The sequence below is a fragment of the Macrotis lagotis genome, chromosome 6, assembly GCF_037893015.1.
Source record: "Macrotis lagotis isolate mMagLag1 chromosome 6, bilby.v1.9.chrom.fasta, whole genome shotgun sequence".
NCBI lineage: Eukaryota > Metazoa > Chordata > Mammalia > Peramelemorphia > Peramelidae > Macrotis > Macrotis lagotis.
The window spans coordinates 157,867,666-157,885,765 of record NC_133663.1 but is presented as its reverse complement, the minus strand read 5'-3'; the positions used below and the strand labels follow the sequence as shown (position 1 = coordinate 157,885,765).

The window sequence follows — 18,100 nt, the reverse complement described above, 5'->3', positions numbered from 1 at the left end:
TGAAATGATAAAAAGTAATTATTAAAAATCAATAGCTTCAGGGGTGGCTAGGTGGCGTAGTGGATAAAGCACTGGCCTTGGAGTCAGGAGTACTTGGGTTCAAATCCGGTCTCAGACACTTAATAATTACCTAGCTGTGTGGCCTTGGGCAAGCCACTTTAACCCCATTTGCCTTGCAAAAATCTAAAAAAAAATCAATAGCTTCATAATAAAATATGCATAATGCATATGTATAGCAAATACATATATACTAAAGACTTCTAACTCTAAACCCCAGAGGTTTAGTGGTTGTGGTGTTTTTTTTGGTATGATAATAATCTTAGAGTTCTTAATTCCATTCTTTCTCTTCTGCTTTTGCCAAGTCAGACCTGAATCCAAATGTCTTTTCAGAGTTATGTAAAGAGACTTATTTTGTGTTTTGCTTCAAGAGAAAACAATTAAATTCAACACCTCTTTAGAGGACATTGATTATATGCTGGTTCTAATGCACAGACCATGGGAGATAAAGTGCATATGGTCTTAACTATTTGGAATAGACAGTCTTACAATGGTGAGATCTGTTAAAAAGAAGAAGAAGAAGAAGAAGAAGAAGAAGAAGAAGAAGAAGAAGAAGAGACCCACACTCAAAATGTAGCCTCATCTCCCAAGTGATAAGAAGAATATTGTACCAAAACCATATGTGTGTGGCCTATATGAATAGGGGGAAAAACCTATGTTATTTATACAAGACAGGTATGGGGATGTGGCAGTTTCTATTTCCTATTTCCTTCAATATTAGCACATAGACTAGTTCTCATGACTGGAATACACTATCTCCTGACCTCTTTTTCTTAGAATCTTTACCTATATTCTTACTTCAGCTTAAGTGCCCATATTTATATTAATAACAATCATGCTTGTCCTCCATTCTGGAAGAAGACCATGACATCAGGGAGGTGATATCATGACAACCACATGAATTGGAATTGAGTGAGGGGATGCTGTACTAAGTCATCAACCTCATTTTTTTCTCCTCCAAAGTAATGTGAGTCCAGTGGTCAAATATGAATCTAGACCTGGAGATAGCCCTGGTATTTGAGACAAACGGGGTTAAGTGACTTGACCAAGATCACACAGTAAGGTGTCAAGTGTCTGAGGTTGGATTCGAACTCCCATCATCCCAACTTCAAGGCCAGTGTTCTAACCACTATACCACCTAGCTTCCCACCAATATGTATATTCAACCTTTCCTGACCCCCATCCCTTCTCCAGCTCCTAGAGACCTTCCTCAAATGGTTTTATTCTTCTTTCAGATAGAATGTAAACTCCTTGAGGAAAGCAAAATCTGTTTTTATTTTTGCATACTCGGGTAGCCAGGTAGCACACTGGAAAGAGTGTTGGCTTGAAGTCAGACTCACCCTCTAGAATTCAAATCTTGCCTCAAACACTTAGTAGCTGTGTGACCCTGGATAAGTCACTTAATCCTGTTTGCCTCAGTTTCTTCATTTGCAAAATGAACCGAGAGGGAAATGGCAAGCCATTCTAGTATCTTTACTTAGAAAACACCAAATGGGTCCACAGAGTCAAATAGGACTAAAAAAAAACTAAACAATAAATGACTTGCATCCTCTGGGCCTAGAATAAACTACCCTTTTCAACATGAGAATGTAAAAATTGCATAATTGTTAAATTGATAGAAAATATAAACTTTCAAGTTTATTAATAAAAATTAAATATTTTCCAATACAAAAAAATTGTCAGCTGGAAGCAAAATTTTATTTGAGCCGATTATATTACAAAAACACTATTAGAATGTGAGTTTTCTGAAGGCAAAAACTTTTTTCTGACACCACTCCCCCAATTGAAAAAAAAATAACCCTAGCATTTATCAAAGTACCAGGCACATGAAAAGGGCTTAATAAATGTTTGGTGACTGATTGACATTCAAGGAAAGAACTCAATAACAATAAAATTTGTTTAAATTAAATACGTAGATGTTCATTCTCTTCAGAAAATAAGGAAATTGTATGTGACCAAAATCCACTCCTCAAAAATATTCTAGGCAACCATTTTTATTATCATTTACCTATTTGAAACTATTAAAATACAATTTAAAAAAGAATTGGAAGCAGAAGTGTTAACTTAAAAAAAATTAGATGGTCAGTGGATAAGCTTAAATGGGAAACAGTATGTTCATCTTGGATTGTATTCCATACTCCTGAACTTTGCTCAGGTCAGTAGCAGTTGAGATTTAAAAATTTAAAAAGTAACTATCAAGGCATTTAGATTCTAAATTTAAAGTTCTAGATCTAATACTAGTTTCACCAAAAATAAGCTGATTGGTGTTGCTTTAAAGGGTAATTTATTTGAGGTGGTATGAACCCAACAAACAGTATGCTAGTTTCTAGGAAAAAGAAGAGACTAAATAGAAGTAGACTAAACAAAGTAAGAGTGACCTTGAATTATTGAAGAGAAATGTAAAACATAATCAAAATGTTTAGATGAGAGAGTGCAACTCACATTTGTAAAGGATAACATTTGAGTCAACAAAAATATAGGGAATACTGAGAATTTAGCTGTTCTTTTAAATGTTTCAGAAACTTTTCTTCTTACTCCAGTATATAAGTTCCATAATAGCAAACTAGTTATTATGCATCAGATTTAAACAATATTTATTGATTTAACCTAGGGGTGATAGTTTAAACTTTGGTTCTGATGCTAGAGAACCTAGCTATTTAAGAGATTTTGAGAAAGTAATTTTACCTTTCTTCAACTATGAAGTTGGGAACATTCCACAAATTTATTGTTTTTACTTAGAAATGAATTTGCTTTTATTCTGACCTTAGGCATTTACAGCATCCATTGGTATAAAGCAGAACTGATATGGAAACTTTCTCCATTAATTGTGTATAAGGCTCTGGGCAAGAAGCTATTTCTTATGAATTCATGGGAGTAAAAATATAATTATATGCTACCTGGCTACCTGAGGATTCAAAGATAAGAACAAATTGTGCTTTCCTCAAGGAGCTTACATTCTAACTGAAAAAAACAACATTCACCCTATTAGTAAAAGAAAACTAAATTCATTTGAAGAAGACCTCTAGGAGTTGGAGAAGGGAAAGAGTGTCAAGAAAGGTCTAATATAAATATTGGTGGACAGCTAGGTGGTACAGTGGATAGAGTACTGGCCTTGGAGTCTAATCTTTAGCCTTGAATGACTTTCATTCCATATAAAAAGTCTAGGTAAGTCATGCAGATAAAAATAACTAAATAAACAAATGCAAAAACAAAAACATGCAGTTCTAATAAAGTACTATTAAAGAAATGCAAATTGATATGTAAGCAAAGAGACAAGAGTCTGAGAGAACCAATATCTTTTTGGATTATATTATTATTCTTTTGAAAAGGAATACATGCCACAAAGTATGCATTAATAAGAGATAAATAAGGAGTTTTCTTCTAACATTCAAAGAACTCAGAGATTTTCTTTTCAGCTAGTCAACTTCAAAGTTTATTTTTAATTTTAAAGTTGGGTGGATAAAATTAAAGGGACTAGGTATGGAAGCAAAAAATAAGACAACATTTTATTCCATGTGTTCACACCAAGAATATTTGTCCATTTAGTGAGCATCTGCAAACTTTAGGAAGTACAAATGAAAAAGATTAAATTTGCAATAGGCAGTATTTTTAACTATACATAATAATAGATATCAATTGAACAAAAAAAATCTCAAATCCAATTTTCACACACATTGAATGGAACTGAAGTAATAAAGATTGTTTATGTTTCCTTCTATTTTTAAGATCTCCTTCCTTTCTGGGATAGCTCTATCCTTTGTGCTCATCAAATAAATAATAGGGCAGAGTTGAACCAATAGTTGTCTTATATGAGTCCTTGACAGAAAAGTCTGCTAAAAGGAATAACATTTAGCAACCAAGTTGAGCAACCATTTCATCCACTTAAGATCAACCTCATAGCCACTACATGCTGAAGATAATCTATTTTCAGTTCACTGATCTATATTTTTATATTTTAAGTAATTTATCAATATATTCCTTGAACTATTTAAAGAAAAACTTCTAATTCCTGACTAGAACAGGTAGAATCATAAGATACACCATCACAACAAGAAAATTCCATCCTCTTATTATGAAGTTCATTTAGATTCTATCTTTTTTTTTGCAAGGTAATGGGGTTAAGTGATTTGCCAAAGGTCACACAGCTAGGTAATTATTAAGAGTCTGAGATCAAATTTGAACTCAGGTCCTTCTGACTCCAGGACCAGTGATCTATCCACTGAGACACCTAATTGCCCCCTCATTTAAATGATGACAATCTATTCCTAATGGATATTATATGTGATTTCTTAAAAATTGGGAACTATCATACCCATCAGTTTTAATTGAGCTGGTTTAATGGGTAACTTTTACTATAAATATGGTATCTAAATTCTCTGAAGCAAAACTGAGCACTTTGTCTTACAAAGGAGATTTATTTTTCAAAGCATTGGTGAAAGCCTACTCTCTTCTCTTGAATTGAGAATTGTGCCAGAAAGTCTTGAATCATACTTACCTGCATAACTAACCACATAGTTTCTAAAATGATGCCAAAACATTGGAATGAAATAGAAACTAAGTCTCTTTGATTAATATTTGAAATCCTTCCAATTTATTCTCTACCAAGAGTAATTCAAGAATCAATAATTCCCCTTTTCTCCCTTTCTATCCCTGCCAAAAGAGCCAGAATTCTGTTCAAGGAATTCCCATGTTGCAGTCTTTATCGTTTAATAGTTGTTGAAAAAAGGTACATAACTCTTAACATAGTCCCTTTACCAATGTGACCTCACACTGAAAATATGACAAAGAGTGATAATATTTTATATTCATATTATTTCAGGTTCTCTATTTTCTTGACTGGTACTATAGCTTTTAATAGAATTCTTAAAACAGATAACTACTTCTCCAGTGCCTAACCCACATCTGGCAAATAGAAGGGTAATATCGCTTTAATAGAGGAAGAGTTTTAGATCTTATTAAGACTCTCTGGGGCGGCTAGGTGGCACAATGGATAAAGCACCGGCCCTGCAGTCAGGAGTACCTGGGTTCAAATCCAGTCTCAGACACTTAATAATTACCTAGCTGGCCTTGGGCAAGCCACTTAATCCCATTTGCCTTGCAAAAAAAAAAAAGACTCTCCCTCAAAAAAAACCAAACTGTCAGTCAGTCCATGAATCTCCTAGTCACTGAAGAGGTGATATTTGCAATAATATCACATTCGGGTAAATAATTTGGAGATCTATGTTGGACCTCCCATTACAAATCAGCTATAAATGAAAATAATGGGGACAACATACTCTGGAGCTCCAACTCCATCTACCTTAAGGAGTTTTCAGATCATGAGATAATATTGCTTTGACCATGTTCTAATTAATACCAAAATTAAATATTAAATATTTTCTTTGATTTCAGAGAAAATCAGTTTTCTCTCTTTGGTAGCATGTCAATTTGCCTTAAATGAAATTCATCCCATAATTTGCTGATGTTTACTCAAAGGATTAGTGAGCTACTGCCACTGAACAGATCCTTGTCTGCTCATTAACATTCATGACCAAGAATCCTTCTGGTAGGGTTGGTTTCAGCAACTGATAGAGCAATACTTAAAAGAAATTGGCTTGTCTGTGAAACAGCTGCTCAGTGAAGCCACCATGCAAGGGAATTGGTGATAATAAGATGATAATATTACAACTATACTGGGAACATAATATATTCTAAACTACTTTGAAGTATATGGTAGGGATCTAAGAATTAGAACAAGATTGGTTGTCCATCAGAGCAGACATGAAATCACTGATTAGACTCTTGCACAAACATTTTAAAACAGCCTTGTCAAATGCCAGAGCATAGAAATAATTGAACCTTGCAAAAATATGGCTCCTCCATGCACTTTGTTTCAAGCATCCTCAGATGTGGACAGCGTTCCAACACTGATGAATCCAGGATGTGGGCAATTTCTAAAACTGCGCAATGATTCTGACAAAGCATATCCCTCCTTGGTGTCTGATTCTTATTTTTGGAAAAGCTTCCCTTTGGGAAAAATGCCCAGATTCCTTTCCAAGGTTAGTAGGATTCCTTTCCTGTGTAGCTACTGTACAACTGTTCATTTCAGCACTGTCTGCTTTCTAAGGGGATGTCCTTTGACTTAAAAGCATGTCAAGAAGGTGGTGGCTGAATAAATCTATAGCAAGTATTTAGCTCCAGTAGTTACTTGGCAAATTACTTTCCCAGAGAATTATCACAATTATCCCAAATAAATATATTTAACTCTTGGTCATCTGCACTAACAGGGGAGTATAGATTCACAGTTAATTTCAACATGATTTCTTTCTGGCTTTGACAAACATTACAAGGTTTATATGTGGAAGAGGTAAGGTTGGAGCAAGTCCAAGTGAAGAAATTAGGGTCAAAAAAAAGAAACTCCTTTTTTTATTGTTGTTTTAGAATAATTTTAGTACCTGAATAAGGTCATAGGGAAATAGTAATCAATGTCCAACAGAAACACCTCCCTATTTGCTTATCACCTGCACTCAAATTAATTTGAATTTTAAAAGCAGGAAAGATAGCTACTATAAATTCTGTCTGAGATTAAGTGTTCTACAGAAAAATCTGCTTGCTCATTTGTAACAACCTTCTTTTGTATCAACACTGAAAAAGATGTACAGATTCAAAGGAATTATTTAGTCTTATCTACTCAACCCCATTTTTTAAAATTATTTATTTAGTTAGTTTTCCAACTGCATGCAAAGATAGTGAAAAATAACTCTTTTTATACATTGTTTCTGTATACTAAGCAATCATTTTTGGTAAGGTTTTGAGTTTCACATTTCTTCTCCCTCACTCCCTCCCTACTCTCCTCCCCCCAATAGAAAGTAATCTAATCTAAGTTATACAGGTATAATTTGTTAATTTTCCATATTAATAATGTTGTGAAAAAAGAATCAAATAAGAGAAAAATTCATGACAGGGAAAAGATCCTAATATATATAAAACACAATTGAAAAGTTGAAAATAGAGGGGTAGGTGGCACAGTGGATAGAACATCCACCCTGGAATCAGGAGGACTTAAATTCAAATTCAGCTTTAGACACTTAATAATTGCCTGTGTGACCTTCAGTAGGTCACTTAATCCCATTGCCTTAAATAAATAAAATTTTTTAAAAAGTTAAAATAGTAAGCTTTGGTCTGTATTAAAACTCCATAGTTCCTTTTCTGGATATGGATGGAATTTTCCATAGAATTGTCTTTGATTATTGTACTGCTGAGAGCAAATCCTTCATAACTGATCATCACAAAATGGTGTTGTTAGTGTGTCCAATGTTCTTTTGATTACACTCATTTCAGTCAGCATCAGTTTATCCAAGTCTTTCCAGGCTTGATTCATTCTTTTTAAAAAAAAATTAATTCAATTTTTCCAATTACATGCAAAAATAGTTTGCAACATTCATTCATCTGCAATTTTATGATTTCTGCACTTTTCTACCACCTTCCCTTTCCCCTTCCCATGGTGGGAAACAATCTGGTAAAAGTTGGACATGTACACTCCTGTTTAATAAATTTCCTTATTAGTCATGTTGTGAAAGAGGAATTAGAACTCAGTGGAAAAACTATGAAAAAGAAAGAAAAACTATGCCATTAATATTTACAGTTATGATTACAATTTTCTTCTATGTTATCTTTCCCCACTTATACTTTCTCTTCCCTTTCTACTTATCTCTCCTCACCAATATTTTGCTTCTGATAGATTAGTCCCTCTATCATCCCTTTTTCCCTTTTCTTCTCTTTCCTGTTTTACTTTTCTTTTTCATTTTACTTTCAATTTACTTCATTTTACTTTCAATTTACTTTTACCTTTACCTTCAATTTTACTTTAACTTTGCCTTTAATTTTATTTTGACCCTCCCTTTTATCATCTCTTCTTCCCCTTTCTTCCCCACCCTATTTCCCTTCAGGGTAGGATAATTTTTAATTTTTAAGCCAACTTGGAATGTATATTATTCTTTCTTAGGGTCAACTCTGTTGAGAGTAAGATGTTTTCAGTGCTTACACCCTCCCTTCTTTTTTTTCCACGATGATAGTACTATATAGTACTATAATATGCCTCTTCATATGTTGTTGTTTATCCACTAATGCCTCATCTTCTCCTAGTCTAATACTTCTTCTCAAGGTTTGATTGTTTTAAACCTGTCTTGTAACCTGTATCAAGATATACTTCTTTTATCTGTCCTGAGAGAGGTACAATTCTCAAGGGCAATTATCTATTTGTCATTTTGTACCCACAGCCTCTGACCAAGTACACTTCCTTCAGCTGTACCATTAGAAATACAGTTCTTAAGAGCCATAAACACTATCCTATATAACCAATCTATACCCTATTCTTTTCCAAGTACCTTCTTCAGAAATAATAGAAATCCTCATGAGCTAAAGTATCATGTAAGGCATAATCATTCCAGAGTTAGAGGTCTGATCACATCAGAGAAAATTTATACCCATACCCTTTGTCTAAGTATGTTCCTTTCAATTCTCCTAAGAGAAATACAGTTCTCAAGAGTTAATTAAAATCCCCACCATCCTCTTCTATTTACCTTTTTATGTATCTTTTGAGCCTTGTGTTAAAAGATCAAATTTTCTGCAAAGTTCTGGTATTTTTAACAGGTAAGTTCTCTATTTCATAGAAAGGCCATCTTTTCCCCAAAAAAATTTATGCTGAATTTTTCAGGGTAGTTGATTCATGGTTGTAATCCAAGCTTCTTTTCCCTCTGGAATATCATATTCCAGGTGCTCTAATCCTTAAATGTGGAAATTGATAAATCCTCTGTAATCCTAACTGCAGTTCCCTGATATTTAATTTGGCTCTTTTTTGACTGCTTGCAATAGTTTCTCCTTAAACTGAGAATTCTGAAATTTGACTACAATATTAGTTGGAGTATTTATAGGGTGATTTCTTTCTAGGGAAGATCAATGGATTCTTTCAATGATTATTTTATCTTCTTGTTCCAGGATATTAAGGCAGTCTTTCATGATAATTTCCTGCATGATATTGTCCAGACATTTTTTTCTGATCTTGGCTTTCAGGTAGACCAATAATTTGTGATTTTTACCTTCTAAATCTATTTTCCAGTTTGGTCATTTTCCCTAAGAGTTCCTTTATCCTTTCTTCTGTTTTCTCAGCTTGTTTTGCTTCACTTTGTTTGATGGACTTGTGATGTCTCATAGAGTCATTCATTTCCATTTGTCCTATTATTTATTTAAATGTTTTATTTTCTTCAGTTAGCCTTTTGTTTCCTTTTCTGATTGGTTAATTTTATTTGCCAATTGGTCTATTTTATTTTTAAATTATTGTTTTCTTTAGTTAATTTTTCATAGTTCTCCCATATGACTCATTTCTTTTTCTTTGTTTTTTTCTTTCTCTTTTCTTTGGTTTTAAAATCATTTTTCAGTTCTTCCAAGTGATATTTTTGTAATTGAGACAAGTTTATCATCTCCTTAGAGACTTCACATGTAAGTATTTTGTCATTACTTTCCTCTTCTAAGATGGTTTTTATCACCCCATCAGAACAGTAGCTGGCAATAGAAGCTGGTTAGTGCTTTTTTTTTGGTCAAAGGATATAAATGGACAGTTTTCAAATGAATAAATTAAAGTTATATATAATCATATGAAAAACTGATCCAAATCATTACTGATTAAAAAATTAAAATTAAAGCAAACATGTGGTATCACCTCCTCATACCTATAAGATTGGCTAAGATGACAAAAAGGGAAAACGATTAATGTTTGGAGAGGTTGTAGGAGGATTGGGACATTATTGCATTGTTGGTGGACTGATTCGATCATTCTGGAGAACAATAAGGAACTATGCCCAAAAAAGCAATAAAACTGATCATATCCTTTGACCCCACAATTCCAATACTAGGTCTATATCCAGAAGAAATCATAAAAAAATGGGAAGAGTATCACATGTTCCAAAATATTCATAGCAGCTGTTTTTATAATGCCAAAGTTGGAATTTGAAGGAATGCCCATCAAATGGAGAATGGTTTAACAAGGTATAGTATATGAATGTTCTGGAATATTATTGTTCTGTAAGAAAACCTGAATGGTCAGACTCTAGAGAAGCATGGAATGACTTACAGGATCTGATGCTAAGCAAAGGGAGCAGAACCAAGAGAACATTATTCATATTGACAACAACAGTGTGAGTTGATCAGTCTAGATGGATGCAGCTCCTCTCAGCAGTTCAGAGATCTAGGACAACCCAGGGAGATCTATTATGTAAAATGCTACCCCCATCCAGAGGAAGAAAACAAAACAAAAGCAAAAAAATGAACCCTACAGAATCTGTATGAACACTACATTCACTTTTTTAAAAAATTTGTCATTTATTTCTTTCCTATCTCATGGATTTCTTTCTTTTCCTTTAATCCTAATTCCTCATAATGAAAAATGACCAGTCCATACACATGTTAAACATAAATGTGCATGTACGATATTCACCACTGAGGGGAGGGAGTTGGGAAAGGAGGTTGGAAAAAAATCTTATACCTTAAGAATATACATATGCATGTGATGAATGTTGAAAAAGTTTCATATAATTGGAAAAAAACAAAATCTCTTTTTAAAAAAAGCTTCTTTCTTGCCTATACTGGACTATATTCTTATTTTACCCATACAACAGATCTTTTTCCAAAGTTCCTCCAAGATATCTCCCTGAAAAGTTGTTTCACTGTTTTTAAATGGCTGTTTTTATCACTTTAGCATCCGTTTTGAAGCTGCCTCTCAATGTCGCTTTGGGAAAAGTTCCAATTTTTTTTTTAAAATAAAGAAACTCAAATCATTCAGTTTCCAAATTATTTATGGATATATGCATAAGTCCTCCCTATCTATATGTGTGGACCATATATTACAAAAATACCTGAAAATTACAGCAATTTATAGGAAACGATATATTTCTTTGTTCTTGAATAATCTTATTCACTGTAAAAATTAGGTCATATTTTAAAAAGATCATTCTGTCATCTTCCTCTCTGCCTTGTTTGAATGAGAAATGATATTTAACAAGGAAACATAAGCAGATTTTCTTAGTACCAAAGCCAGGGTACTGATATAAATTACTGCTATATTCAGGATGGTGGATATTTTGAGAGTATTACTATAGAATGTTTTTCATAAGGATGGAAATTACTGTTCAACATTTTTTTTTATTTTGCTATTAAAAATGCACTCCCTGCCAAAATCTCTGGACAAATGTATGGCATTAAAATACATAAATAAGAACCAGGAAGGAAAATAAAGTCATAAAATAGAGAAGGACACACTAAGCAAACAACTTTATGTGATACTTCAAATGTGAATAAACAAGATCTCCATCAAATCAGAAGGGAGAGGAATTTCTAAATGAGAAGTCACCTCACTAAAATGTGTCTCTCTGGGGAATTCAACTTCCATAAATATGCATGGGGAAAAAGTTGATAGTGTAGAACACCATGATAACATAAGGCTTCATAAGTTAATAAGAATGAATATTCACTAATCACTCATACATTAATAATTCTACACTGAAACCTATTTTCATTCAAAATATATGCTGTCTTCCTTCTTGCAGTATTTTTGCCTTTTTCTGATGTCATCTTAGCTGAATTCACTGCCTATCATTTGAGTAAAATTATTGAAATAATGATTTCTATTAAAAGAACTAAAACCTTGATTTTAAATATCTGTAATTCTAAAACTAAATAAGAAATATATGCTCTATATTAATGATTTTAACTATATCACCCCAGTCTGAAATATGACATACATATTTCTGTCTATCCGTATGCATATATTGATTTGTAGTAAGTAAATTAAATTCTCTTGGCCCCAATTTTCCCACCTTTATAATTGGTCAAACTTGGGCAGAGGCAATCAACTATTTTGAAGAGTAGCTACTTTGTAATTTCCAAGAAGTCTTTTGATCACACTGGCAGTTGGGAGGAGAGATGGTCTTGGTCAGGAATTTCTTCTGATAGAGAAGTTAGGGAGCATGTTTTCCAGTTATGCTTCTATCCTTTGAGTGTATTACAATAAAATGTAGAATAGTTATTACATTTTGTTCTGGAAGAGAGAGGCTGCCGTCCCATTCTATTATCATAGCCTCCCAGGAAGATGAATGTATCTCAAAGATTATTGTACAGAAAACGTCCTGGATCAGATACTATCCATTCCTACTAGTTTAAAATTCCTACTGAGAAAGTCAGGAGTTCAACATTGTTATAGTTTTTTTTGGTTGTTTTTCTAAGTATAGTAAAATCAGATATACCTATGAATATGTTCAGTGGTATATTGCAGTCAACTCAAGTGATTCAACAGAAGTAATTGCTAAATTTTTAGTGTCAGAATTTATACTATTGAAATTAGCAAAATCTACAAGTCAGAGCTTGATTTATTGCTTTGTTGATTGATTAGACTTTAGAAAAGAATAAATAAAATATTAATGCAGATAGAACTTTAAAAGTTTCATGCAGACTTCCCCTCAAACATCCAGCTGTTAAAACATTTACCAGAATGATACTGATGCATTTATATATTTAAATATATATATATATATATATATATATATATATATATATATATATATATATACACAAGCTCTAATAGAAGACACTGGTGAAAATACTCATAAATTGATAAGCAACTCAGATTATTAATCAGCAATTTTCTATAACATTTTCATATTGTGAAGATAAGAAGGTTAAATACCCTATTCATTTCAAAATAAGTAGTTGTATATGATTCAAACATGCTATTTTCTTACTTTATTAAAAATATTAACATTAATTGTTCTTCCTTATTTGCTCTGGCATGTCTATTCAGAGAATGAGAGAGACTTGATTCTTCCTCTGGTAAAAGAGGAAGTAATACTTTATCATCTCTCTAAGGTATTCCAAATTCAATGATTCTACATGATATTTATTTGAAAAATAATTCAATTATTACTGAAAAGTCCAACAAACTGAAAAAATTCAGGCTTCATGTTAAATCTTTCTAAAATACCACACTTGTAGAATATTTTATCTTCTTGAGGCCCTCCCAAAAGTGTCATGCATAAGAAGTGTAATTAATAATAACTTAAATAATGAAGGTAATAATACAAAATTTTAATATAGAACAAACAATAATTAGTGGTGTTATGATTATGTCCAAACTATCAAAACCCTTTGTAGTGTGATTAGACAAATTCAAGTCACCACCATCCAGTCAAAAACCCAGTCAAGAATGGATCTTAGATACATTTCCTATGATTGGTATCTCTCTCTCTCTAACAATTTGATATCCATCAATGAATTCCATAAGTAAACTGGAAGCAAAACAAAATATTCAATATACTTGGGAATGTTTTGTTTTGTTTCCAGTTTTCTTATGGAATTCAATATACTGGGGAATCTATTGACATTTCTGATGATTCTTGACCTAAACCAGTCACTTTTACTGGGAAAAAAAACAATTTGTACTATTAAATGCTTGACTTTCATAATGAGGAAAAAGACAGACAAAAAAGAAAGTACATTTTTCTACATTAGGCCCATCATGAAAACAAATAAATGAGAAAGCCTCTGTGAAAATACATATAAAACAATCAATTCTTTTTCCTAATCCCAAGGTCTCCCAATAAAATTTAATTACAATGAAATGATCTCTTAATTGAGAACTTCACCCAACATGCAATTAATTCTATTTTGAAAAGGAGTCCAATCAGTGTCCTGTCAAATTGATTTACTTACTGTCCCCTAAGTACAACAATATTAAAATATGGAGAGAGAGAGAGAGAGAGAGAAACAGAGACAAAGAGAGAGACAGACAGAGACAGAGAGACAGAGATTCAGACAGAGAGACATAGAATGTTAGCGAGATAGACAGAGACAGACAAAAGAATTAAGTTAGAGAGTTCTTAAGTAAGGCAAATATATGACTGCAGGATAAGAAATTGTTGACCTTAAGTAATTAAAAGGCATGAGCATGCTAACAGAAGAGGTTTTTGATTCATATTTGATGGATGCTTGTATTAGTTAAAAGAAGGGGCGGGGGATACTTCGTGAATACCTTTAGTATCTTTACTAATCATGTTTTATTTATAACAATTTAGTACCTTTCCTACTCCTGTAACTTCCCTGACCTTATTCCAATATGGTTTTGCTGTTGTACTACATCATATAAAGGAAAAATATTCTCCAAAGACACAACTTCAATAGTTTGTACTTGGCAGTCAAGAAGAGCTCATCCTGGCTTTGTATAATCACAAACAGAGTATTTCAGGTTGACATGACATATCATCTATAACCAGAGGTACAGGAGTACAGGACTTTCTCTCTGTCAAAAGATGTGTGATTTATCAAGTAATGAATAGATCACCATACTCATTCTAGGAAATTGCATGAAAATCATTTCTGTTTAACATACACAGATATACTTTCTTAAATGCATATTCATACAGAAATATATGCATAGTGACAGAGAAGGAAATTGAAGTGGAAGTACAGGAAAATATAGAATAAATTTCTATATAAATTATTAGATATAATAAAATCCAACACTCCTATTTCCCAATAATCAGTCTAATCCATGATCATGAAATGTTGCAAAGTCAACTCTTAATAAGTTTCTAAGTGTCAATATGAATGAAATCAAGTTTCCACAATAAAAAGGATGAAGTTTTATTAATCCACTCAATAAAGCAGCCTTAGGCACATAATATATTTGTTGTATTTTGACAAGAGGAGCTGAAAAAAACAAATGGCAATTCTTTTGATTGAGCTCTTTGCTCATAGACACCTGAAACAAGGTAATGATTATCAAAATTTGCAGTTCAGTTTAGTACAAACCTTTACAAGAAAAATTCTTTCAAGTTACTAAAAATTCAATATATTTTGAATGAAAATACTTTAACAAAGATAATAATTTAGGGTACAATAAGGATTAAAAATTTTTAAAAATCCAAGATTAAATTTCAGTATTTTCTTTGGTAAAATTATGAGGAGAAAATATGATATAGTTGTCTTGATATCAATTATTTTCTCTTCTGATTTTTAATAAATAATATTTATTTTGAAATAAGCACAGAAATAAAAGGTTACTCAAAAATCAGGAATTCAAAAAAGAGATTAAACCTGATTATGTAAATCCTATTGCTGAATAATAACATCCTATTACTGAGGGACCTCTTGAAATGTGGGGTATTTTAAGCACATGGTACTCCAATCCTAAATCAAAAGAAAAAAGGAAACTTGTAAAAAGTCTAGGATTTATCATTTGCTCTATGCAGACACTAAAGTCAAATAGTATGGGACAAGTGATTGAGGAAGGCAGGAGAACCAATGTATGAGAACTACAAATACTCTTTCTTGTCACTTTTAGGTATGTAGTTCACAACAATTTTTAATGATAAAAATGCATGTTATTTTTATGTTACTGACATTTAGAAGGGACCTCTGAACTCTATATTGGCTTTAGCCAGGCTAGCACAAAGATAGATGATATAACTATTTCCTCTCCTTTCAAATGAAAAATATATTATTCAGTAATTTAGTAAAAAATGTATTAAATTTACTAGTTTTCTCTGGCTACTTTGAAGTGATAAGTCTTTATTCAGAAAATCAAGGAAACAGAGAAGGAATGAACTATATAATCAACTCTTGATATATATATATATATATATATATATATATCTCAGAAGGAAAATTATGCCATATGTAAGCCCATAAAAATTTACAGAGCTTGAGATATCACTTTGACCAATGCAACAATGTGGTTGACTCCCAAATATTTTGTTCTTGTGACACAATATCATTTTACTGATTCCCAGTAGCTTTCTCAATACTCTAAAAGGATTCATGTCTATTATGCTCAATAATGTTTTCATTGAAAGCAATTTTAACAGGAATTAACATAATTGCCTTTAAATAACTAAAGAAAGTCCACTAGCTATGACATCAGTTGTGGTATTTACTACAATATAATGGATATTATATTCTATCTGGAATCTATTTTGTCATTCAAAATCACATTTTTGTGTTATCCTACTTTTGTCACAATGACAACACTGCAAACTCTGCTAAAAAGAAAACGTGCTGCTTTCTATGAAATAACCATGACTAGCAAATGTTCAAGAGTGAATTCAATGTCCTTACCATTTACTGTCATTCACAGTAAATAAAAAAGAAAAAGAGATACAATAGGAAGAACACTGGGAACATTTCACCTACCATCAAATTTCTTGTGTCTTGACACAAAGGTTGTGCGGACAAAATGACTTGTGTCTTCCACTAGATTTTCAAACTCCAATTTGCTTTGTTGGCTCAATTTGTCCTCCATTTCTGTGGTGCAGCATGTGTATTCCTGAGGGCAGATTCTTAAGTGTTCCCCTAAAATAAGATAAAATGGTGGCAAGTGATTAAAAGTGTTGCAGCAGACTATTAGGAAGGCATTTCTCCATCACTGCCCCCAAAATTATGGTACCATTCTAAAAGAGTTTTCCAATCATTGTCACAAATTATATTCTCTCTTTACTAAAGGGAAAAATTTGATTTTTCTTTGGTGCAGTACAAGTTGCAAGCCATGTAAATGAACACATATTAAGAGAACTGAAAAGATTACTGCTTTCTTTCTGCTTTCATTTGAAGTGTCTTGAGGAATATTTGGTGGCAGGACTAGTAATAAGGTTTCAGATATCATTGCTTTTGAAAGCTTAATTTAGAGGAAGATAATTCAGGGATATCATCATAGTCTGTTTAACAAGCAAAGTACAAATGGAAGAGGATATTTCCCAGCTCTGACTTTCTGCCTGCCTATTTGATTGCAGCCACTATTCTCTCTGTTCAAATGAATATATTTTTAATGGCAGGTCTTGGGTCCTAAACTTTCTCCTGGTCGACATTTCTTGTCAGATACTGAAAAAGCTCTTCTGAAAGAAGAAATGCATTGAAGGGTTTAATTAATGCTTATGTTATATGGAAATGGAATGTAAAAGGTAATGAAAGCATCCTATTTAATTCAACAGATTTATCTCCTGATGTACCATGCCAGCTCTTTTGAAAATATTGCTTTCTTCAGTGCTATTTGCAAGGGGAAGTCAATTCTTTACCTCATGAAATTAAAATGGTCTGTTATTACATAAAATGTGAATTTCCAATTGATGTAGCACTGTTAGTGTCAAAAATATTTAGGATGGGCTGTGAGGAAGAAGGAAAATTCACCCAAACTCTGGAGAAATAAAACTGACAAGAACCTCTGTGATTAAAGTCTCTTATAAAGCATTGAAAACATTAACACCAATACTTGATACTGAGATTAAAATTCATTTATAGTATTTAAAAAGACCAATAAAACAACTTTCAGTGCCCCAGGATCAAATCAAATTTGAGTATTTTGTATTTCTACAATTAGTGTTATATGTAAACCTCTCAGTATAACCACACACACAAATTATAAGTTATTATGTATGGGTATTAAAGTATGGTCCTTGTATAATCTAAAAAAAATGGAAGGTGGGAGAAAATTCTTCCAAATCCAAAACAAATTAAAGGCAAAAGTAATTCTGCTACTGGTAGAATCAATTAATGTTACTGAGCTACCAACTATTATTCTTCAGTATTCATGGAGTGGAGGGGGAGGCAAGTTCCTAAGAACCAGAAATAGGGAACTTTAACATTTATGTTTTTAAATGGCAAAGATAAAAATGTTGCAAATTCTAGTTCTTTAATATAGGGAAGATACTAAAATAAATCAATTAATCTGGAAAAATGAACAGTACTGGGAAGTAACAAATATGATGATTTTAAGAAAATTATTCCAAAATCATTTCATTCCTTTCTAGGATCATGACTAGCTGATCAGATTAAGAGAGTCAATATTGGAAATTCAGTAATGCTTTCTATTTTGTTACACATGACCGTTACAAATGCATTCATACAGTGCTATATAAATATATATATATATATATATATATACATATATATGCATATGTATATGTATATAAGTATATACAGCAAACATATTGACCTGGCATGAATGAAACTTAAGATATGATCTATT

At 32.4% G+C, this 18,100-nt stretch overlaps 1 protein-coding gene across 2 annotated transcripts in view; it reads right to left on the bottom strand.

Moving 5' to 3' along the window:
- Nucleotides 1-18,100, bottom strand: part of GPC6 (glypican 6) — a 1,417,939-nt gene that overhangs the window by 949,714 nt on the left and 450,125 nt on the right. For both annotated transcript variants that reach the window (XM_074191897.1, XM_074191898.1), the window contains exon 2: nt 16,273-16,431. In XM_074191897.1, the coding sequence (XP_074047998.1) occupies nt 16,273-16,431 (159 nt within the window). The remainder of the gene's footprint in view (nt 1-16,272; nt 16,432-18,100) is intronic.